We start from the raw sequence: 24,730 nt of genomic DNA, 5'->3' as shown, positions 1-24,730 counted from the left end.
GAATCTGTGCTTATTTAATTGTTTTTTTCCTAAAGTTAATTAAGTATTTTAGGAAAAAAGTGTCAGTGAGGCCACCAGTGAGAGTTGGTGCTGGACCCTGAGGCAACCAAAAATGTTGTTGTGAGAACCACTGCTCTAGATAAAGCAAGCCTAGGCCAAGTTTACCAGCTTATTATTAGATTTTAACAATAAGAGCAAGACATGGGAAAAGGTCAGATGTAAGGGATGTACTATAAGTGCCAAGGAAATTGCAGTCAGAGACAAGAGCTCCTTAACAGTAACTGACTGCCTTCCTCCTGACAATTCTTTCAGCAACACTGGATGGATCCACCAAAGCACTTGAAACAAGAAGGGAGAACAAGAACCGTCCACAAACTAATTGGCAGGAAATGCTACACTGAGCATGGAGCTGTATGTCTTTTGCTGAAGAGTGAATCTCTAATGCCTCATGAAAACAATCTGAGCACCATGCCACAATGAGCTGTACACAGGGGATCCCCTGTATACATTGGGGTTGTTCTTGAAAAGGGCGATGGATACCAAAACAATGTATACCGGAGAATTTTTCCCCATAAGAAATAATGGAATGGGGGCCGGGGGAATGCATTCACAACTTCACCAACTTGCCTATGACAATGCTTTATTCGCCTAAACGGTGTACCTTTTTACAATGACAGCTTATACAGTACATATTTTTCATATAAAACGTTGAATAAAATAATGCAGAACCCTACTAACACCATTCAAACACATAGAACATTTTAATATAGTAAATACAGTACAGTAATACAGTATAAAATAGTGTCAATTACGTCCAGTGAGTGGAGATGCCGCTCCTCTGAATTGCTGTGCGGTTTCAGGAAGAAAACTGGCAGGAAAATAGACTGGTTACTATGAAACTGCAAGACCACCTTTGGGAGAAATACCAGGAGGGGGTACAGTTGAACCTTGTCCTTAATGAACACTATACACAGGGGTTCTGACGTAAGGGCCCTAATTTCTGAGACTCTCCTGGCTTAAGTAATTGCCACCAGGAAGGCAATCTTCCAGGAGAGATCTGGCAAAGGGCACAATGCCAAAGCTCAAAGGGAGGGCCCAGGAGAGTCTTGACAAAACCAGATTTAGGTCCCACAGTGGAATCAGTTCACAAATTTGAGCGTCAAGTCTCTCTAGCTCTTTGAGAAAGCGAATGGACATTTCATGAGAGAAGACAGACTTACCGTCCACTGGAGAGTGGAAGGCTGAGATTGCCGCTAGAAGTACTTTGACTGAAAAGGCCAGACCTTTTTGTTTCAGATGGAGCAGGTATTCCAGCACAGACTGGAGGGATGACTGGGTCGGTGAGAGACCTTGTTGGGACGACCACACTGAGAAGCGCTTCCACTTGGTTAGGTAGGTCGCTCTAGTAAATGATTTTCTACTACCTAGCAAGACCGGGCGGACTTGCTCTGAGTAGGCCTGTTCCTCCAGGTTCAACCATGGAACTTCCACGCAGTCATGTGAAGGGCCCTGAGGTTCAGGTGGAGGAAATGGCTGTGGTTTTGCAAGATCAGGTCCGGGGCGGAGGTCCAGAAACATGCCAAACCAGTGCTGTCATGGCCACGCAGAGTCTATACAGATAATCTGTGCCTTGTCTTGGTTGACTTTCAGAAGGATCTTGTGCACCAGAAGAACTGGGGGAAAACGCATAGAACAGGAGGTCTGTCCATGGAAGCAGGAAAGCATCTGAGAGGGAGCCTGGGCTCTGACTGCATGGTGAGCAAAACTGCTGACATTTCCTGTTCTGCCTGGTTGTGAACCGGTCTACCTGGGGAGACCCCCATCTCTGGAAGATGGATCTGGTCACCTCTGGGTGAAGGGACCAGTTGTGATGAGAAAAGAAAGACCTGATGAGGTGATCTGCCAGAGCGTTCCAGGCTCCCAGAAGATGTGAAAAAAGCCAGGGTGAAAGAAGCCCCTCTAAGCTAAGAGGGGGGTTCTAACTATATACTCTATCTACACTATGTACACTAAACTAGAAATTAAGATTAAAATAAAACTAAACTAGAGAATAACAGGAAAAATCACTGAATGAACGTCTTGCCAAAGCAAGAGGACCTATTCCAGCGACCATTACAGGTGGTAAGAAGGAACTGAGAGGGTGCGGGGCCAGCTGGGCCCCTTATACCAGTGCATGAGCGTGCAGCACCAGAGGGCGCTATGGCCAGCCCGACAGATACCACTGAGAGAAAATTTTCTGGCAAATGTACACGCAGCGCACGCACACCTAACATGGAATGGATATGAGCAAGCACTCAAAGAAGCAGGGGCTATGTGGTACCCACTTACATGATGATCCAACTTCAACTGCTTGTTATTAAAGTAAAGAAAGAAAAGTGCCCCATACCCTGTCATTATTAACCTATAAGAAAACTCGCCTCATGAAGAATGGACCGGCACAAAGCACTGCAAATAGCCAGCAGAGTCCAATATACTTGTATATACACTTTTAAACATTGAAGTGCCTTTTCAAAAACATTTTAAATAGAAAAAAATGAGCCTAGCAATATCTCTTGACTGAACTCTAGAGAGAAAACCGGGCCAAATTCTTAACTGACATGAAATGGTCAGCTATAGCAGTTTACATTAGAAGAGAATCAAGCCCTAGATTCTTAAACTGGGGTTCAGCCACATCTTTAAAGAAAATTTGCCACTGAACATGACTAGAATAAGTTTCTTAAAACACCTAAGGAATTATCCTGCTGTGCTGAAGAAACCATCACAAGGAAAAGCCTGGATAAATAAATCAAGTATTTTACAGTGTTCATTTTCATACATTACTATTATTCAGTAAATTGTTGCTTCTGAATAATAACTGTCACATAAATCTAAAGAACAGCATTAAGTAGTTTTTGGTTACAAAAATCAAGATCAAGTGGGGTTTTATTCTACAATTATATTCTTAAATAATTATTTAACAAATCACTTTTGAAAGATTCTTACTAGGGCTGTCAAGCGATTAAAAAAATGGATTGTGCGATTAATCGCACAGTTAATAATAAAATACCATTTATTTAAATATTTTTGGATGTCTTCTACATTTTCAAATATATTGATTTCAATTACAACACAGAACACAAAGTGTACAGTGCTCATTTTACATTTATTTTTTATTACAAATATTTGTGCTGTAAAAAAAGAAAGTATTTTTCAATTCACCTCATACAAGTACTGTAATGCAATCTCTTTATCATGAAAGTTGAACTTACAAATATAGAATTATATACAAAAAAACTGTATTCAAAAATAAAACAATGTAAAACTTTAGAGCCTACAAGTCCACTCAGTCCTACTTCTTGTTCAACCAGTCACTCAAACAAACAAGTTTGTTTACATTTGCAGGAGATAATGCTTCCCACTTTGTTTACAATGTCACCTGAAAGTGACAACAGGCGTTCGCATGGGACTGTTATAGCTGCCATTGCAAGAGATTTATGTGCCAGATGCGCTAAAAATTCCCTTCATGCTCCAACCACCATTCCAGAGGACATGCGTCCATGCTAATGAGGGGTTCTGCTCAATAACGATCCAAAACAGTGCAGACCGACACATGTTCACTTTCATCATCTGAGTCAGATGCCATCAGCAGAAGGTTCATTTTCTTTTTTTTGAGGTTTGGGTTCTGCAGTTTCCACATCGGAGTGTTGCTCTTTTAAGACTTCTGAAAGCATGCTCCACACCTTGTCCCTCTCAGATTTTGGAAGGCACTTCAGATTCTTAAATCTTGGTTCAAGTGCTGTAGCTATCTTTAGAAATCTCACATTGGACCTTCTTTGCGTTCTGTCAAATCTGCAGTGAAAGTGTTCTTAAAATGAAGAACATGTGCTGGGTCATCATCTGAGACTGCTATAACATGAAATATATGGCAGAATGCAGGTAAAACAGAGCAGGAGACATACTATTCTCACCCAAGGAGTACAGTTACAAAATTTAATTAACGCAAATTTTTTTAAATGAGCGTCATCAGCATGGAAGCATGTCCTCTTGAATGGTGGCCAAAGCATGAGTGCAGTTGTGTAACAAAATAAATCTACATTTGTAAGTTGCACTTTCACCATAAAGAGATTGCATTACTGTACTTGTATGTGGTGAATTGAAAAATACTATTTCTTTTGTTTCTCAATTACAGTGCAAATATTTGTAATAAAAATAATAATATAAAGTAAGCACTGTACACTTTGTATTCTGTGTTGTAACTGAAATCAATATATTTGAAAATGTAGAAAAACATCCAAAAATATTTAATAAATTTAAATTGGTATTCTACTGTTTAACAGTGCAATTAAAATTGCAATTAATCACGATTAATTTTTTTAATCGTGATTACTTTTTTTGAGTTAATAGCTTGAGTTAACTGTGATTAATCGACAGCCTTAACTCTCACACATTTAAGCCCTAAATGAGGACTGCTTTATCACAGAAGTTAAGCATGAAATGCTGAGAAATTGTTGGATTTACACTATCACTGTTAATGATAAAGAGAAACATGAACTGGTAGTGAGAGGTTTACTGTTAAAAAGTTCAACAAAACAAGCATAATTTTGAAGTTCTGCATTAAAACACAAAGCCCTAGTGGAAAATATTTGTCCTGGGAAATCAGAAGATATGAAAAAATAGACCAGATACTGCATTTAGAATGAATCTGTGTCTGCATTCAGAGACACAGCCCAATTGGTTACCCCACATGTGTGGCAAAGGGAACAGAATTTAGCTCCCCCTAGAACACAGGATTCTACTACTTGAAATATAGGACAACTACTCTTTAAGCCATCAGCAGTTTTGTCTGCAGGCCAGCCACTAGAGGGTAGTAGTTCACACTTCAGACACAATAAAAGTAGATTAGTTTTAAAATACCTGCATACAACACAGCTTCAATGCGGTCCTTGATATGCTCAGAGTTACTTTCAGATGCAAGTGGAAGATGAGATGTTCCATTAGGAGGTGGAACCACCAGAGGTCCTACTAAAAATGCACATGCTGCACCAAGATAATTGAGCGATGATGCAATAGCTGTTGCAGTGGCACGTTCATCGGGAGAAAACCAGGTAGTGGAGAGAAATGGAGCAGCATTCATTATAGTTGGACCTGCCAATCCATTTAACAGCTGCCCTCCATGAATCAGTCTGGAACGGAGAAAAGAATATGCAGACATTTACAAAGTAATTACTTAAACATTATGTAAGATATAGAATGCACTAAAATGTGTAACTCCACAAAAGATATGCAGAAATCATTAGCAGAAAAGGAATATTCTATACTAAGAGAAGCAGGAGTAGACTCATGAAGAATCTACACGCTACTTTGTTCTTATTAGCACTTAAATGAATGGAGAAGTTAAATGTTCTCTTCAAAGAAGGAATGGTGAAGGGAATAAAAGAGTGACATTGCTTTGGACAGGAGGATAGCATGATAGGGTATAAAGGAAGAAAGAGGCTTAGTCACAGTCAAGCTCCAAAATGTTAAACCTAACCCCATGTGTGTTATGCAGGCATGAGTCCCACTGGGAGTTTAAAACCTCTTATCGGGTTTCAATTTTGGATCTATCACAAAGCCCTTTCGCATATTTTCATTATATTATTTACTTCCACACTAATGGAAGATTTACAGTAAAAGCAAGATAAGATTGGACCCTTAGTTGTTCTGAGACAGAATCATCTTATTCTGCTATTTAGAACAGCCATGTAGCAAAATACAATTTCCCTTTCCCTGCCCCACTCCCTGATGCACTCTCCCCTGGGTCTAACAGCTAACGGCTGGAAATCAAAACAAAGCTATTAGTCCCAAACACTATAGACACTGAACACACACATCCAGCACTGGCACAGCCAGCACACACATGGAGGGATTTTTGAGGTCTCTTATAAACAAGGAATCGAGCCAGAAACCTTCCACTTTGACTTTTGCAAATGTAATCAGACTTGAGATGCCAAGACCTTTTGGAATTTATAAAAGACATGAAGTCTAAAAAAGCAGTCAGGGACAAGCTAGCTAGCAAGCCAGCCAAAATCATTTTCAATCTCCAAAAGGGATACACCCTTTGTACATTAAGATGAGAGTGGAGGTAATTTCAAAATTTATTTTGATGGTTATTTTTTAAAAATGAAATGTGAACCCTCTGTTACTGCTGCAAGAACATAGTCATAAGAAACACAAAGATATGGCCTAAAAATGGGAAACATAAGCCAAGCTTAATCAGCATTTAGGCAACACTTCAAGCCACAAATGCTAAACGTCATAGAGCATTGCAGGAGCTTTAAAATGTAGGAAGGAAAAAATCTCAGGAAAAGGCTGATAGATAGTTTATCAAATTAACAATCTAACATGTACCTATAAGAAAAACTGATGAATGCCACTCATTCAACATTCATTTCAATCCAAATCTATTAAGGAAACTTATAAAAGATACTTTAGAGCAAAAGAACACCATCACATACCATCTAAAGGAAACATTTTACTGACTCTTTACTTGGGGGTTAAATTATATTAACGATTAAATAAAAGGAAAAATATGTTATAAATCTAACAATTAGATGTGTTATCCTTTCTTTGTAATATGCAATTGCAGCTACACTATCTCATGCTATGATTTTAACGGACATCGCAAGCTAAGCAGGATCAAGCATGTTCAATTCTTAGATTGGAGGTCCCAAAAAACCCCAAACGAACAGTTACTGACCTTCTATAACATGTTGTTCTTCAAGATGTGTTGCTCATGTTGTGGCCCTGCAAATGTCTTGGATTGGAACCTGGGCCAGAAATGCTCCTGAAGAGGCCTGCACTCTTGTGGAATGAGCAGTCAAGATGGCAGGCGGTGGAACATTCGCTTCCTCGTAGCATGCCTGAACACAGGAGGTTATCCAGGATGAGATTCTTTGAGCTGAAACCAGTAGGCCTTTCATCCTCTCTGCTATTGACACAAAAAGTTGTGTGGATCTGCGAAGTAGTTTAGTTCTCTCAATGTAGAAGGTGAGGGCACGCCTAACATCCAATGAGTGAAGCTGCCGCTCTTCTGAATTCTTGTGCCACTTTGGGAAGAAGACTGGCAGAAAAATGGCTTGGTTGCTATGGAACTGAGAGACCACCGTTAGCAGGCAGATGGGGGTGCAGTTGAATCGTGTCCTTGAAGAACACCGAGTATGATGGTTCTGACGTAAGGCCCCCGATTTCAAAGACCCTTCTAGCTGAGGTAATTGCTATCAGGAAGGCAACCTTCCAGGAGAGAAACAGCAGAGGACATGATACTAGTAGCTCAAAGGGAGGGCCCGTGAGTTTCGACAGGACCAAGTTCAATCCCATGGGGGAATTGTTTGCAAACCTAAGGATGAAGTCTCTCTAACCCCTTAAGAAAGCGAATTGTCATCTCATGAGAGAAAACTGACCGACTGCCCACTGGCAAATGGAAGGATGAAATTGCTGCTAGGTGTATCTTGACAGATGTGTGTGCCACGCCTTGTTGTTTTAGGTGAAGCAAGTACTCCAGAACACACAGAAGGAAAACCAAGCCAGAGAAAGACCTCATTGGGATGACCATATCAAGAAACACTTCCACTTGGTCAGGTAGGTAGCCCTAGTGGACGGCTTCCTACCACCCAGCAAGACTTGTCAAACATGTTCTGAACAGGCTTGCTCCTCCAGGTTCAGCCATGGAGCTTCCATGCGGTCACGGGAAGGGACCTGACATTCGGTGGAGCAAATGGATGTGGTATTGCGAAATCAGGTCCAAACAGAGTGGGAGTGATAGGAGGGGTGCTACTGGTAAGTTTAGCAGCATGCCGAATCAGTGTTAGCACAGCCTTGCCAGGGCTATAAGAATAATTCTCACCCTGTCCCGCTTGATTTTTAGAAGGACATTGTGTACTAGAGGATCTGGAGAAAATACACAGTATAGGAGCTCTGTCCATGGAAACAGGAAGGCATCTGAAAGGGAGCCAGGGCTGTGCCTGTGCAGTCAGCAAAACTGATGGCATTTCCTGTTCTGCTTGGTCATGAACAGGACTACTTGGGGAGATCCTCACCTTTGGAAGATGAACCTGGTGACCTCTGGGTGAAGGGACCACTTGTGGTAAGAGGAGAGAGATCTGCTGAGGTGATGAGCCAAGGCGTTCCGGGCTCTTGGAGGATGGGAAGCCTCGAGGTGCTTCATGCAGAAGTCCCATAGATGGATGGTCTATTGACATAAGGTGGAGGAGCATACTCCTCCCTGCTTGCTGATGTAGAACATGGCCGTGGTGTTGTCCATCAGTACTCGCACTATCTTGCCTGGGAAAGAAACACTTGGCAAGGTAAGCAGATGGCTCTTAACTCCCTGACATTTTTATGCCCAGGACAGCTCTTCCTGGGACCACAGGCCCTGCATCCTGAGGCGATCAAGGTGGGCTCCCCAACCTAGGTCTGAAGCGTTTGACACTAGGGATATGGATGGCTGGGGGGCAACAAAGGGAATGCCTACCACTGCCGATTGGGGGTCTCTTCCATCAGTTGAGGGAGGCAAGGACCGAGGCCGGAACAGTAACTACTGAGTCCAAGTGGTGTCTGTTCAGTGAGTACACTGAAGCCAACGACGCCTGCAGGGACCTGAGGCGCAGCCTTGCATGCCATACACGGAAGTGCATATGGCCATGTGTCCAGGAGCTTGAGGCAAACCTGGGCTGTTCTGATTGGGTGAGCTGTGACCTGGGATATCAGAGCTGACATTGTCTGGAATCGAGCCTCTGGAAGGAAGGCTCTGGCCTGGGTTGAGTCGAGCACTGGCCCGATAAACTCTATTCCCTGTACTGGAATGAGAACTGACTTTTGTTCATTTATCAACTGGCCAGTGTTCAGAAGGTGGCTTGGACCAGGCCTGTGCTTTTCTTTACATGGGCCTCTGAGCAACCCTTGATCAGCCAGTCATCAAGATACAGGTAGACTTGAATGTCTTGCTTTCTGAATAAGGCTGCTACCACCACCATGCATTTTGTAAAAACCCAAGGGGCTGCAGACAGGCCAAATGCAAGGAGGGTGAACTGGTAATGGGCCTGGTTTACGATAAATCTGAAGAATCTTCTGTAGCCATGGAAGATAGAAATGTAAAAGTAAGTATCCTTAAATCGAGGGCGGAGCACCAGTCCTCTGGATTGAGGGAGGAGGAGATGGAGGCCAGGGAGACCAGGCAGCACCTCAGTTTCTTGAGATAACTGTTGAGGTGAAGCAGGTCCAGGATGGGACGAAGCCCTGCTCTCCCCACTTGCTCTTTGGGATTAAGAAATATTGGGAGTAAAACTCTTTCCCTCTCAATTTTTGAAGGGACTCTTCCACAGCTCCCATCTGTAGGAGGGCTTAGCCCTCTTGGGCTAAGAGTTGCTTGTGAGAAGGTTCCCTGAAGAAGGATGAGGGTGGGAGGGAGAGGTGGATGAAAACTAAAGGGTATAACCATCCACCACTCTATTTAGCACCCAGGGCTCCAATGTGATGTGGGACCACACTGGGCTGAAGTGTGAAAATCAGTCCAAAATCAAAGTGGGGGGGGAAGGATTCAAAGCGGGAACTGATAATAGTGCCTTCGAGTGCACTTTCAAAAGGCATGCTTGGGGCCACCAGAGTACCTATGTAATCCCGGCATCGAAGATGAGGTGGATAGAAGTGGAGCCGAAAAGTGAACCAGCTGTTGAGGCCTAAAGTGCTTCCTTAGAGTAGATGGAGCATAGAGGCCTAGCGACCTGAAGGTAGTCCTTGAGTCCTTTAGGCCATGGATCTTTGTGTCTGTTTGCACTGAAAAAAATAACGAGCCTTCAAAACGGAGGTCCTGCTGAACATCCTGAGGTAGCCCCAAGGACTGCAGTCAAGAGCATCGCCTCATGACCACTGCAGAGACCATCATCCTGGCTGTGCATCGGCTGGGTCCAATGCCGCCTGGAGTGAGGCTCTGGCAACATTCTTTCCTTCCTTAAGAGGGCAGAAAATTCCTGCCTTGAGTCCTGAGACACAGTCTTTAAATTTGTACAAGGAGTCCCACAAATTGTAATCGTATCTCTCCAGCAGGGCTTGGGGAGTCCACCTGTCGAACTTTCTCCCAAACAAATAGAGTTTCCTTGCGCCCTTTTGTTTGTGGGTAGCACTTGCTTAGCCCTGTCTAGACCTCTCATTGGCTGTCGATATAACTAGGGAGCCAGGAGGGGGGTTAGACTATAGGTATTCGTACCCTTTGGCTGGCACATAGAATTTCTTCTCTGCCCTCTTCGAAGTGGCAGGGAGAGAAGAAGGGGTCTGCCGCAGGGCTCTGACCAGACCCATTACAGCCTTGTTAATGGATAGAGCCACCTTAGATGGTGCTGGTGCAGACAGAATGTCAACGAGGCTGTGGGATGATTCCTTGAGAGCCTCAACCTCTAGCCCCAAGTTAGCCGCTATGCTCTTTAGAAGCTCCCGATGGACTCTAAAGTCATCTTGTGGCAGTGAGCCACTCGGTCCCGAGATGGCCTCATCTGGGGAGGAGAAGGAAGAGGCCTGTACCGGTGAGGCGGAGAGGGGGCTTCTTCCACTTCTTCAGCCTCAACTACCTTCATGGGTCCTATGTCCTGTGTATCGGCACTAGAGTGAAGGTCCGGTGCCAAGTGAAGTGGTGTAAGGGGCCCTCCTCTTGGAAGCAACCAACCAAGTTTGACTGGTGAGAAGAAGACCCAGTAGTGGGGGAAACCACCATGGGTTCCAGACTGGCCATTGTATAGGCCACTGTCCATGTGGCCAAGTACCAGCGGGGGGACCTGCACCGGGGTCCAGCGACATGTAAAACAGGTACTGGTGGCAGTTCTTGGGATGGGTGTTCTTGGGAGGGCTCCACCTCGGACTCAGACGCTGAATCCTCCCGAGGTACCCCTCATTTCCACCAATCGGTGTCGAGGGTCCGGGGACAACCTCGTAGAAGAAAGCAGGGTAAGCTTGCCCCTGGAAAGTATCGGAAGTCCCGGTGCCGGGAAGAAGCTCGGAACACCATGCTCTCTTGCGCTCGAGCTCATCGGAGCCAGTGGTTGTCCCACTGGAGATGGCAGTACCCGGAGTGATAGGTCCCTGGCCACACTAAGGACTCTGGGGTTGAAGGCACTGCAATTCCGCTGAAGCCATGATGACTTCCTAGCATAGGCAGGGGGCCCGCACTGGACTCAATGTTATGGCCAGAGTCAACAGTGCCACCATGGGACCAGGGGTGGAGGAGTAGCCCAACGAGGGTCGCACTCCACTACCTTCCCTTTCCCTGCCTTTCTAGGCACAAATGAGCACCCTCTCTTGGAGCAGTGCTTTTTAGGTTTCTTCCTTGGCACTGGAGATGGCAAATGGTGCCAGGATATGCGTGGTGTCAGAGGAGCACTTTGCACCAAGGCCAAAGTGCTTGGTGCAGAATCCAAGAGGCTTGGCTCCAAAGCTGGTCTAAGAGCAGCTTCCATTAGGATAGCCTTCAGTCTAATCTCTCTGTCTTTCTTCATACGAGACTTAAAAGTCCTGATAAATCTGACAGCGCTCTCTTACGTGAAATTTCCATTATATGCGTCTGACGAAGTGGGCATTCACCCACGAAAGCTTATGCTCCAATACATCTGTTAGTCTTAAAAAGGTGCCACAGGACCCTCTGTTGCTCTTACGTGAGCCTCCCAAACACTCCAGACAACTGGAGTCTGGGTCACTCACGGGCACAGGCTTGCACAGAAGGTACAAGGTCTGAAGCCCGGGGCTGGGCATGCCCAGCCCCAGGGGTGAAGGGAGCCCCTCAACAATAAAGGAAAGGTTCTAACTATTTACACTAATATTATATACAATATTTATACTAAAACTATACTAAGACTAATAAACTAGGATACAGAGAAGAAACCACTTAAAAATGCCTTGTCAAAGCAAGAGGAGTTGTTCCAGCAACCATCATGGACAGTAAGGAACGGAAAGGATGCGGGACCACTGGGACCTCCTATACCAGCACATAGGTGTGAGGCATCAAAGGGCGCTAGAGCCGGCCCAATGGATACCGCTGAGGGAAAAATCTCCAGCAACAGTGTATGCAGCACGCACACACCTAATGTGGAATGGAAATGAGCAAGCACTTGAAGAAGAATCTGGTGATTCAGTAGAGAGATTAAATCAGTACTGAAACAATGCTCCAGAATGGGTTAAGAAATGACATGCGGTCTTTGAGCAAGTTGCAAAATGAAAACCTATTATCTTTGTAAAGGTCTATAATCGCATATATAACCTCAGAGAAACAAAAATATTCACTTCACTGTACGAACCAAAGATGGAGACATCACGTTTTAATTAAGTACATTATCCAAATAACTTAACTGAGGGGGGAAATTTTTTTGAATTAAAGACTTCACATTTGTCTCTTCAGTTTATTTTCTTTAACCCATGCTCTCTTTCCTTTCCCATTTAGTATGACATCTTTTTAACTATATCATGCCAACTCTTTTTGCCTCTTAGTCATCTATAAAGCCTGGTGCTGTCCTATCATATAGTCTATTTCTTTTACAAGTATTTTCACATTATTTTTCAAATGCCAATATTTTAGGTTTTTAAATTTCAAAACTTTATTCTCTCAACTATTTGTGCTTCCGGAGTATTTCCTGCTTCAAATGTCTCTGCATATGTTTGTATTGTTAACTTCATTTTATCCCTCATTCATGAACTTGCTTGAATTAAGTTACTTTTCAAGAGAAGGAGATTATTTTCATTGTTCCTCTATGTATCTCTAGCTTGTCTCCCAAACGAGATGGAAAAGATACTCAAAATGTGGTTCAGTGCATTCAGTAGCAACCTACTACTATACTCTAGGAGACAAATATATAGCAGCTAATACGGATGACAGAGAAATATGAACACAATATTATCAGGGATTGCTGTTTGTTACAGTGTCTTGCTATCCATGAACTAGATTTCGGTCTAAAAGACTATCAAGACTATTTCCTACAGAACATCATCAGCACTAAAAATTGCTCTAAGATTAGAACATTTGTTCCCATTATTTCCCCATTTTCTTCTGTTTGTGTTATCCAAAAGGAGCAAAGAGCAATTACATTTTTTCCTACAGCCTTACACTGTAATTTAAGTTTGATTCTGTAATACAAGATGTCTTTTGTATGAAAGGCGAGGACTGAGAGAGAATTTTAGTCCAGTTCTGAACCCAGTTGGAAACATTTTTAAGACCTGACACACTAACAGTTGAATTTTGATTGATTCTGTGTTCAGCTCTGTTCTGCTCTCAGATTTCTACATTAATTAGATGAATATTGGAAAAGTATTTTCAGGTACCAAGCAATGTAGAAAGTATTGAGCTCAAATAACAGAAAACATCCCAAGAGTGTGATGCTTTTTATCACAATCATGAAAAAAAAATTATGACAGAAAAATTTCATATGGAATTTAACACAGACTTATAAAATAAGCAATTGTTCTGCTTCTGCCTTAAAATGGAAGTAGGTGAGTGCAGGCCTGATTCAAATACCATCTTGGCAGCCATCTTAGAAACCCATGTTTAGGAGCACTTTTTGGATATCTGCTCCTTTGGCTAGTGAATTTGGCATTAAGTGAAACTTACATTTGGAGGGTGGGTCACGGATTCTCTGCTACAAGCTTTTTGACTCAGGGAGTGGCACTGGTTTTAGTCTTTCAACTTTAAGTATCATGTATCACAGCATTCTATAATAAGGAGTGCTTGTAAAGACATGTATAGGATAAAAATTAACTGCCATACAAATTGACAGGTCATGTGAATCATCCAATTGTGCCTAGATCATCTTTTTAGTTAGCGAGAGACAGGAAGAATGGAGAATCTGCCTAGAACAATAGAGGCTGAGATTAAAAAGAGCCCTGTAGTCCATCCTGTCTGCCTCTTTTCAAGGTGTTTATCAAGTCTAATTGTAAATGATTCAAGCTATAGAGTTTTTACTCTTCCCTCAGGTCACTAATCCACATCCAGAGACTGGTCTACGCTGAAAATTTACACTGGCATAGCTATATGTCTCTCAGGGGTGTGAAAAATCCACACTCGAGAGATGTAGCTATGCCAACCTAACCCTCTGTGTAGACAGTGCTAGGTCAACAAAAGAAGTCTTCCATCAACCTAGGTACCACCTCTCAGGGAGGTAGATTACCTACAGCAACAGGAGATCTCCTCCTGTCACTATAGAAAGTGTCTACACTGAAGTGCTACAGCACTGCAGCTGTGCCGCTGCAGTGTTTTAAGTGTAGACATAGCCTAGAGCTATGTCTACACTACAGCTTATGTCAGCAGAACTTATGTCGCTCAGGTGGGTGAATAAATCATTCCCCTCAGCGACAAAAGTTACACCCATATAAGCGCCAGTGTGGACAGCGCTATGTTGGCAGGAGAGCTTCTCCTGCTGACACAGCTTCTGCCGCTCGCAGTGGTCCAGGAACAGTGATTTACCCTGCCCCTGCAGCTACTCACCATTTTGGGGGTCTTGTGGCTCATGTGTGCTTGTCAGCCAGTTAGTGACAGGTGTGTGAGTACTGTCTGTGTTTTAAAGCACTGAAACAGTGTTGTCTGTGTTGCAAACAACACTGCTTCTGTAAAATACTGCATTTAAACTTCACAGAGATGACTTGGGAGCACAGCCTCTCTCTTTGTTATTGGCGGCAGAACAGCTGCGCAGAATTAGAAAGCGACCAAGAACTAAGGAGGACTTTATGCATGAGGTTATGATGCACTCCGCCGCTGAGAAAAAAGAATTGAAGGAGTGGCGGGACAGCAAGAAGAGGGACCGAAAGGAGAACGCGACACTCCAGAAAGAAGCCACAGAGCTGTTCTTTACAGTTATGGAGCGCCAAGCAGACACACTCCAGGTGATACTAGCTCTTCAAACCAAGCAGCTCCGCGCCCACCCTCCCCTGCAGCCTCTGTCACAAAACTCTTTCCCATGCACCGCCCCCCATACCACCAACACACTGTTATCAACCTCCTGGTTCCACTCTCCAAAGGAGAAGGACGTACACAAATCTGTAGCCATCCTGGGACCCCTCATCCTCTTGAGACCTTTCCGTCCCCCAACTCCCATCACCCTCCCTGCTGATTATTTTTTTCGTTTGACTCTCTCCTCTGGTTGTTGCTTTTCAATAAAAGAATTGTGTTTGTTTGAAAGCATTTTTTTTTCTATTAAGTGAAAGCAAAAAGAGCACTGCAAGGCAACATACAATTATTTTACAGAGTGGTAGCTGTGTTAGTCTGTACCAGCAAAAACAACAAGGAGTACTTGTGGCACCTTATAGACTAACAAATTTATTTGGGCATAAGCTTTCATGAGCTAAAACCCACTTCATCAGATGCATGGAGTGGAAAATACAGTAGGAAGATATATATATAGCAGTACATGAAAAGATGGGAGTTATCTTACCCAAAGCAGGACCAATCCCCCAGACAGATTTTTGCCCCAGATCCCTAAATGGCCCCCTCAAGGATTGAACTCACAACCCTGGGTTTAGCAGGCCAACGCTCAAACCACTGAGCTATCCCTCCCCCAACTGGGGCTGGGAGCAGTGCCATGTCTTGGGAGGGGCGGGGCGATGACCCCGAACAGGGGTAAGGGGACAACGTCTGGGGGCAGGCACGGGGCCAGGAGCGGAGCCCTGGGCACAGGGCCCGCAGCCGGGATCCCACATCAGGGCCAGTAGCAGAGCCCTGGCCGCAGTGACCCCAGGCACAGGGCCAGCAGCCGGGAAGGAGGGCTGGCAGCCAGGACCCGAGCCCCGGGCATGGAGCCCTGGGTGCAGGGCTGGGAAGTGGAGTCCTGGGCTCGGGGCCCCAGACACTGGGCTGGGAGTGGGCCCCCTGCGCAGAGGCAGCAGCCAGGACCTAAGCCCTGGGCTGGGGAGTGGAGGCCTGGGTGCGGGGCCGGCAGCACCACAAAAAACCTGGGGGTGCTGCAGCACCCCCCACATGGCTAGTTCCCGCGCCTATGGGAGAGGGAGGAGCGGGGATGGGGCATGCTCGGAGGAGGGGGCGAAAGTGAGCGGGAAGAGGAGGGGTGGGGATGGAGGGGGGGTGGGAAGAGGCGGGGCAGTCGTGAGTACAGTACTGTACAGGGGGTTCCCTTTTCAAGAACACAACCCCGACGTATACCGGCGACTCGCTGTACCTCAGGCAGTAAAGGGATACTAGGTATGTTTACACTTCCCATGGCAGGCCTGTGCTACTTGACCCATGCTCGCAGGGCTCTCGAGCTGTGGGCCTGTTTAACTGCAGTGTAGACGTCTGGGCTCAGACTGAGGCCTAGTTTCTAGGACCTTGCAAGGTAGGAAGGTCACAGAGCTTGGAGATGGAACATCTACACCACAATTAAACAACCCCACACCCTGAGCCCCAGTCAGCTGATGTGGGCCAGCTGCGGGTGTCTAATTGCAACATAGACATACCCCCGAGTGAGTCTCCACCCAACAGAGGTGACGGCTAAGTAACCTGGAGCTTACAGCGAGTGCCCTTGCTGGATCACAGAGGGTGAATACAGGTGTAGTAGCAGCCCTGAACTGTGACAGTATGCCATAGTACGCCCACATCTTGAATACTGTGTGCAGATGTGGTCGCCTGATCTCAAAAAAGATATATTGGAATTGGAAAAGATTCAGAAAAGGGCAACAAAAATGATTAGGGGTATGGAACGGCGTCCACATGAGGAGAGATTAATAAGACTGGACTTGTCATCTTGGAAAAGAGACGACTAAGGGGGGATATGATAGAGGTCTATAAAATCATGACTGGTATGGAGAAAGTAAATAAGGAAGTGTTATTTACTCCTCCTCATAACACACCAACTAGGGCTCACCAAATGAAAATAATAGGCAGCAGGTTTAAAACAAACAAAAGGAAGTATTTCATCACACAACGCACAGTCAACCTGTAGAACTCTTTGCCAGAGGATGTTGTGAAGGCCAAGACTATAACAGGTTCATAAAAGAACTCGATAAAGTCATGGAGGCGAGGTCCATCAATAGCTATTAGACAGGATGGGCAGGGATGGTGTCCCTAGCCTCTCTTTGCCAGAAGCTGGGAATGGGCGACAGGGAATGGATCACTTGATTACCTGTTCTGTTCATTCCCTTTGGGGCACCTGGCATTGGCCACTGTCGGAAGACAGGCTACTGGGCTAGGTGGACCTTTAGTCTGACCCAGTATGGCCATTCTTATGTTATGTTAACAGTAACATCACTGAATGAACTGAAAACAAGCTGATTACACAAGAGGAGGCATTTAGTGATCAGTGATAACACTATCATTAAGGTTGAAACTTTCCATTCAAACCCTTTTATATTAGTCTTTGACTAGAGTTTGGTAAATTTGAAGCTCCACCTTCATCTAGTTACTGGAATGGAAAAGGAGCAGTCTGTCTCCCTTCTCTCAGAGCTGTGTGAAGGAGCGAAGGGTGTCTTCATATCACTACTCCTTCTGGCTGCTGTGAGGCTGAAGGAAAAAGGTCCCTGCTCCTTTCTGCCTTCACAAACACCATGCCTGCCTCTGCTGCTGTTTACAGGCTCAAACAACAACAATAACTGAAAAGATTCTTGACAGTTTCATTGCCGTCCACACTTTTAAATAGAGGCACTAAAAATAATTAGTGTTTTGTTAGTTTCATTCTCTTGTTTGGCAAACCTATGAGCAGCAGCAGAGGCAATGACCTGCCCATGTGATGACTCAGAAAAAACAACACTGTATCGAGTCACATTCAGTTCACAATTGGCAGATTATTTGCTGGCCTTTATAGCTGCTTTAAGAAAGGATTTTTTGTAGTGAAGTTTATATTTTGCAGCAATTGATGGTTATGTCCTCACATTTGCCAGGGAAAGCTTCTCATTTACCATAGGCAGTGAATTATTCGATCCATGCTAATTTTCATTACTCAGCTCATCTGAAACAGATGGTGACTTCTTCTGAGTTCACACAGTGATTAATATTTTGTGGAAGCTACTGGAAACAAACAACAGAACCTTTCATGTGAGGATCTCCAAGCACATTTCAAACAAGAACGGATTTAGACTCGCTAGATGGCAGTGAGGTGAGTAAATATTAATCACATTTTACAGATGGAGAAACTGATGCACAGTAGGGTTAAGTCACTTGCCCGGAAAATAAAAAATATATGAAAAAACAGATTCTATTCACATTGTACATTAGAAGATTTATTACAGGATAGGAGAAAATTGATTCTACTTCTTGAGTAAAAAAAATATAATTTTCACAATGGCTAGATCTTTCCTTAGACTCATGCTAGAGGTTTAGAATAGTTAAGTTATAAAGGTAGACGGAAACCAGGAAGCTAGATAATATCAGTGCTTTCTAGCAATACAATTCCACTAAAAAGCATCAAACTCTCTCCTGCTTATGGCCCAAAGATAATTTACCTACAGTACATAGCAGGATAAAAGAATTAGGAAGCCAATTTACATCTCGAGAAAGTAATGTATTAAACTAACTTACCAAAGGATTTCTTTGTGCATAAATGGCAACTTTTTCAAGATTTTCATTAAATGATGCATTCGTAAGGCAAAAGCTTTGTGCCACCTGGATATTCAGGGATTGTGATTGTTAGCGTTTTCTGGTTTGTTTTTGACACATGTAGTCATTGATATATGTGGGATAATGTAAGGACATTTTTCTCAGTAAAAAGAATTATTACAGGTAGAAAGTCACAGTGTAGCAGAGCCACTGTGTGGTACATTATCTCTGGCAATAAATTAAATAAAAATTGTTATAAATGTACCGTCTACAGTTTTCATTAGGAACTCAGCTCACATCTCATCTGTTGTACTTATTGCAGCCTCATCACACTCTATCATGTTGTTAGAGAATGAGCTGACTTTGAAACGACCATCAGATCAGAACATCTCTCAGATTTAAACATTTTATTAAAGCTAATGTTAAAAAAATTATGTAATATAATAGGTTGAGAAAAGAGTGTCTGTACATCTGGGTATAGTACTTAGATTATCCACAAATACAGAGTTTGTTTTTAAAAAGTCATATGATACACAAGGTACTTAATTAGCAATAATCCAAATTAGGTGAATACATTTAAGAACACAGTTTATATATTAGCATCCAAGTATTCGGGTACATCACTCATGAGAAGTTGTACAGAGATTTGGTTGTGGAAAGCAAAATATATCAATGAGTGGAGATTGTCCCTCAGTAATTGAGAATTAGGGTAGGTTGTCCATAGGAAATACAATCTATCAGGGAAGTCTTTCAGTTACTTTCCTTACTGCGCTTCTCGTCAGCACTCTAGCTCATCCCTCCTGGTATTGCCGATGTCCGGTGATGTGTTTTATGTAGCTGTCCCTCAACCATCTGATGGCATCCAACAACGAGTTGCTGCATCAGCCAAGCGTAGTGTTGAATGATTCTGCATTTCCGCAACACTAGCTCGTTACTGGGGTCCCATGTGCCCAAGGCTCCGACGATCAGCACGTGCGTCTGAACCTGGTAACCCCTAGCTCTCAAGGTGTTGGCCAGAGGGGCGTATTTCTCCACCTTTCGAGCTCGGGCATCATGGAAGGCCGGGGTCCTGTTCTCAAAGGGTACCATGATGTCCACCATGATGATCTTCTTCCAGTCCTCGTTGGGTGATGACAATGTGTGGTTGTAGTTGGCTGTCAGTTCTGAGGATGGTGGAGTTCATGGCAACCTTCCTTATGGGTGGTGGGATGCTCTGACCAGGGATCTAGGATGGCATTGTGTCCCAGCTGCCAGGCTCCGGAATGGGGCTTGCAGGATGTGGGGTAGTGTCTTGTTGGCACAGTCGCAGTTCCTACATCGCTTGTCCCGATTCCCGTGGCGGACAGCTCCGTTCAGTAGAACGCAGTTGAGCTGGGCCCTGTGGATGAGCCTCCAGTCGGCAAATCGGCTGAAGCTGCCCCCGGGGAGGAAATGGTTGCTGGCGTCCCACTTGCACATCACCTCGAATGCCTTGCCCTGGTCCGGCTTCCGCTTCAGGTTTTCAACATACTGGCAGCGGATGGCATCCTTCAGGGTCCTCTCCAGCATGGTTCTAGCTTATGGAGTGAGGACTGTGTGGTCCGTGTTCTTCACCTTTGGCACCAAGACTCCCAGCTCCTAGCGTTCCTCGCACCATGTGCAGCAGCAGCAGATACGCTTCTCCAGTTGTCACATAGCGTTGTGGGCACGAGTCCAGAGTGAAACAAAGTCTCCCCTGTCTCTTCCAAATTCACCTTCCAGCGAGCCGCTCAGGTAGGAGGTAACATCTTGGTTGGAGGGGGTCCTGGCGACTTGCTTCTTGATGACATCCCAAATGGCACTTTCTGCGATGTTCCTCACCATGGCGTCTGGGCACGGCAGAAGGCATGAGTGATCACTGCAACACTGCACAGATCACCCATACAGGAATATTGGTGTCACTCTGCCTGTGCGAGATGTACACCAGTTCATTGCTGACTCTCTGGGGAAGAAACATCCACTTCATCACTAGCTGCCTGATGGTGCTGTCTGCCTTGTTCAGAGATATCTTCGCCACAGCAGATCCCTCAGGACAAATAAGATGCAGGGGATCAAGAAGGTGTTCAAGGCATTGATCTTCTGCCGTGGTGCCAGTAGGGAGGAGTCGATCGTGGCCACATCTCGTAGGATCTCTGTAATGGTATCCTCAGGTGTCTGTTGGATGTGGAAACCTGTGGGCGTGCCGAGACGTTGGTATACTTTCCCGTCCTCAAGGAAGATCATAGGTTCAACCTGGATCTGAAAAGACGTCGCCTGGACTGAGTCCATCCTACTGCCATCGATATGCAGAGATGTGCACCTCCTAGCACTGAAGTGGAGTTCCATCCAGTTGGCAGGATGGCTGGTGATGTCGAGCATTTGTTGGAGACACTCGAGGTTGTCTGTAATCAGGACCAGATCGTCTGCGAAGGCCAGGATATTCATGTTGTTGCTGTAGAGGTCAAAACTGCCTAGCCTGCTGGAGATGTCTCAAATGAGCGGCTCCATGGCTAAGTTGAAAACGATGGGCTGAGGGGACAACCTTGCTTCACGCTGCTATGGATAGGAATATCAGGCGTCTATCCTTCCATGGAGCGGATGATGGTGGTGCAGCCTTCATAAAGTTCCTGGATCAGCTGGAGAAAGTTTTCAGGCATGCCAAACTCTCGCAGCATGGCAAAAATGTGCTGGTGGGGCATCGATCCAAAAGCATTAGCCAGGTTGAGCCACGCTAAGGCACTTTGCCTCCGTGCCCTCCTGGCTGTGCAGATGGCAGTCTGAAGGACAAAGTTGTGTTCATAGCAGCCTTCACATGACATGAAGCCTTTCTGGATGGAGCTGATGGGTCCTCCATTCACCGACCAGTCTGTTATCCTACCCGTGAGGCAGCTGGCATACAGTTTGTACATGTTGGAGCAGAGAGAGATAGCAACTCCAGTTGCTGGGGTCATCTCGCTCGCCTTTGTTGTAGATGAGCACCGTCATAGACTTCTTCCAGGAGCTGGGAGTAAGGTAGAATTGTTTGCATTTGTTAAAAAATGCAGTTAGTACCAGGCAGCCGGGGTTTCATTTTTTCAGGATGTTATAGCGAATACCATCTTTTCCTGGGGCTGTGTTTTTTGTCTTCGTAAGTCTGGTCTTTACTTCCTGTGATGTAAAGTCTTGTTCCAGGTCTCCTGCACAGTCAATGTGGGGTAGAGGATGAAGGCACTCTGGACGCTGCGTGTCGCTCTGAGCTACAGTCAAACATACCCTTGAAGTATGAGAATAGTCTCTCTGACAGGATTGCGCAGTAAGATGAGGGCCTGTCAAGGCTCTCTCTGATAGCCTTAGGGCGGTTTGACCGGTAGAGCTTCTGGATCCTGGCTGCTGGGTCCTAGCAGCGACTGATGTTCCTTCTCCTGGCTTGTTATGTCTCTACGCAGAAGTTCTGTGAGCAGTCGGTGTGCACTTATTGCAGTCTCATCACAATCTATCATGTTATTAGAGAATGAGCTGACTTCGAAATGACCCACATCAGATCAGAACATCTCTCAGATACTAAATCTGGGTATATCTCTTCTCTTACCTGTGTTAAAAAAAACTTGTAAAGTTGTGAAAAAAAAATGGATTGTGTTTTTAAAGTTAAAATAATTGAAAAAGTGTAGTTACTTTTAAACTAATATTACTGAAAGCCTACCAAGAGAAAGACAAGGATTTACAGTGAAACAAACACTGCAGTATCAGGCCAAGACACTGACATCTCTGTCAGACATACTGACAGTTAAAAAGCAACAACATAACAGTATAGCGAGACCCCTGACAGTACGGCAACAAATTCACTCAAATGCTCACATCATAACACCATGTTATTTGTACAGCCATCATAGCTGTCATGTACGTGAGAATGTTTTTTTGGTCAAAGCTTTATCCAAGTTTGAAAAATGGGCCCATATGAAATGAAAGTTTCTTTTCAACATTTGTTATTAAGAGACTATTGAGGTAAAACTAAACAAACCCAGCTCAATAGCCTTATTTTTCTTCTTTCAGTGCTATTAAAGATGTTCTCAAACCCCATAATCAGGGAAGGTTATGGCTAAAGCAGCACGAATGCCGGGCAAATTCACTAAATGTGAACAAATTTTAAAAGACCCAATATGACATGAGTTGCTGCATGCCCAAAAACAAACAATTGTGTCATTGCCTAATCATGAGACACTAGATACAGCATAAAGAAACAAAGTCTCAAGGAAGGGCTGCCACATGAGGAGAAATGTAAAAGAATAGAATAATACTCTGCACTTCTTCGGAGTCGTCTCTCCAAATATCACCAAGGGATATAATGGTAAATTTGTAAAAATATTAATGAGTTGAGCCTCACACCACAGCCCAAACCTGAAAAACAAAACCATCACCTTCACAAGAGGACATTACCATTTTGAATTAAGCATTTTCGCACTCCTGGAAGCTAAGACATAAAATGGTTGGCACTTGTCTGTAAAACACTGCACCTTCCTGTTAGACAGTTTCCAAGAGGTAAAGAACTTCATGTCTCCTCAGACAGGCAGGCATTGCCCAATACTCAATTTTCTCTAATGACCCTCCATGCCTTGAGACTGACACTCAAATCAACCATGAAGGATATTAGGGCTTATCTATATGACAAACTATACCTGTATAAGCTATGGTGCGATTTATAGCCATATAGTTATACTGGTATAACTCCCTCTGGGTACGTCTACACTACGAAATTAGTTCGAATTTATAGAAGCCGGTTTTATTGAAATCGGTTGTATACAGCCGATTGTGTGTGTCCACACAATAAAATGCTCTAGGTGCTCTAGTCGGCGGACCGCGTCCACAGTACAAGGCTAGAGTCGACTTCCAGAGCATTGCACTATGGGTAGCTATCCCACAGCTATCCCACAGTTCCCGCAGTCTCCGCCGCCCCTTTGAATTCTGGGTTGAGATCCCAATGCCCGGATGATGCAAAACAGTGTCGCGGGCGGTTCTGGGTACATGTCGTCAGGCCCCTCCCTCCCCCGTCACAGCAACGGCAGACAATAGATTCGCGCCTCTTTACCTGGGTTACCTGGGTTACCTGTGCAGACAACATGGAGCCCGCTCAGCTGAGCTCACCGTCACCATATGTCCTCTGGGTGCCGGCAGACGTGGGACTGCATTGCTACACAGCAGCAGCTGCTAACTGCCTTTTGGCGGTAGACGGTGCAGTAGACTGGTAGCCTTCATCGGCGATCTGGGTGCTGGCAGACGTGGGGCTTGCCTTTTGGCAGTAAATGGTGTATTACGACTATTAGCCGTCCTATTACAAGTCGGGTCATCGCACGTTAGCAGAGTCTTCCCCGAGCAGCCGATTGTGCAATAGGCCTGAAGACCATCGTCATACACCGCCCCGTATTTGCTGCCAAGCACCCAGAAAGATGCCGAGGGCTATCAGTCACGCTGCACCGTCGTCTTAAGATGTAAAAAATAGATTTGCTCTGTATTCATTTGCTTCCCCCTCCCTCCGTCAAATCAACGGCCTGCTAAGCCCAGAGTTTTCAGTTTAATCTTTGGGGGGAACATTCTGTGTGACAGTTGTTTGTGTTTCTCCCTGATGCACAGCCACCGTTCTTGATTTTAATTCCCTGTGCCTGTACGCCATGTCGTCACTCCGCCCGCCCTCCCTCCTTCCCCTAGTCCGTCAGATACTACGTTTGCGCCACAGCTCAGAGAGCCGAGAAGCGGTTCGCGCCTTTTCTTTGAATTCTGGGTTGAGATTCCAATGCCCGGATGATGCAAAACAGTGTCGCGGGCGGTTCTGGGTACATGTCGTCAGGCCCCTCCCCCCTCGTCACAGCAACGCAGACAATAGATTCGCGCCTTTTTACCTGGGTTACCTGTGCAGACAACATACCACGGCAAGCATGGAGCCCGCTCAGCTCAGCTGAGCTCACCGTCACCATATGTCCTCTGGGTGCCGGCAGACGTGGGACTGCATTGCTACACAGCAGCAGCTGCTAACTGCCTTTTGGCGGTAGACGGTGTAGCATGAGTGATAGTCCTGGGGCTGGCAGCCGTAGGGCTGCATTGCACCAGCCCCTTGCCAGGCGATGGTATATTATGACTGGTATCCATCGTCGTCATACTGGTATGGCTGTCAATCATGGCCACCTGGGCAGACATGCTACTGTTTCGATGATGATGGCTACCAGTCGTAATATACTATTTTCTGCCAATTGCCCAGTA

At 44.9% G+C, this 24,730-nt stretch overlaps 1 protein-coding gene across 3 annotated transcripts in view; it reads right to left on the bottom strand.

The window, feature by feature from the left end:
- Nucleotides 1-24,730, bottom strand: part of SLC49A4 (solute carrier family 49 member 4) — a 163,074-nt gene that overhangs the window by 80,868 nt on the left and 57,476 nt on the right. For all 3 annotated transcript variants that reach the window (XM_065561496.1, XM_042843086.2, XM_005279896.5), the window contains exon 3: nucleotides 4,894-5,162. In XM_065561496.1, the coding sequence (XP_065417568.1) occupies nucleotides 4,894-5,162 (269 nt within the window). The remainder of the gene's footprint in view (nucleotides 1-4,893; nucleotides 5,163-24,730) is intronic.

Source organism: Chrysemys picta, chromosome 11 (genome assembly GCF_011386835.1).
Source record: "Chrysemys picta bellii isolate R12L10 chromosome 11, ASM1138683v2, whole genome shotgun sequence".
Classification (NCBI taxonomy): Eukaryota; Metazoa; Chordata; order Testudines; family Emydidae; genus Chrysemys; species Chrysemys picta.
This window is presented reverse-complemented; position numbering and strand designations above follow the sequence as displayed.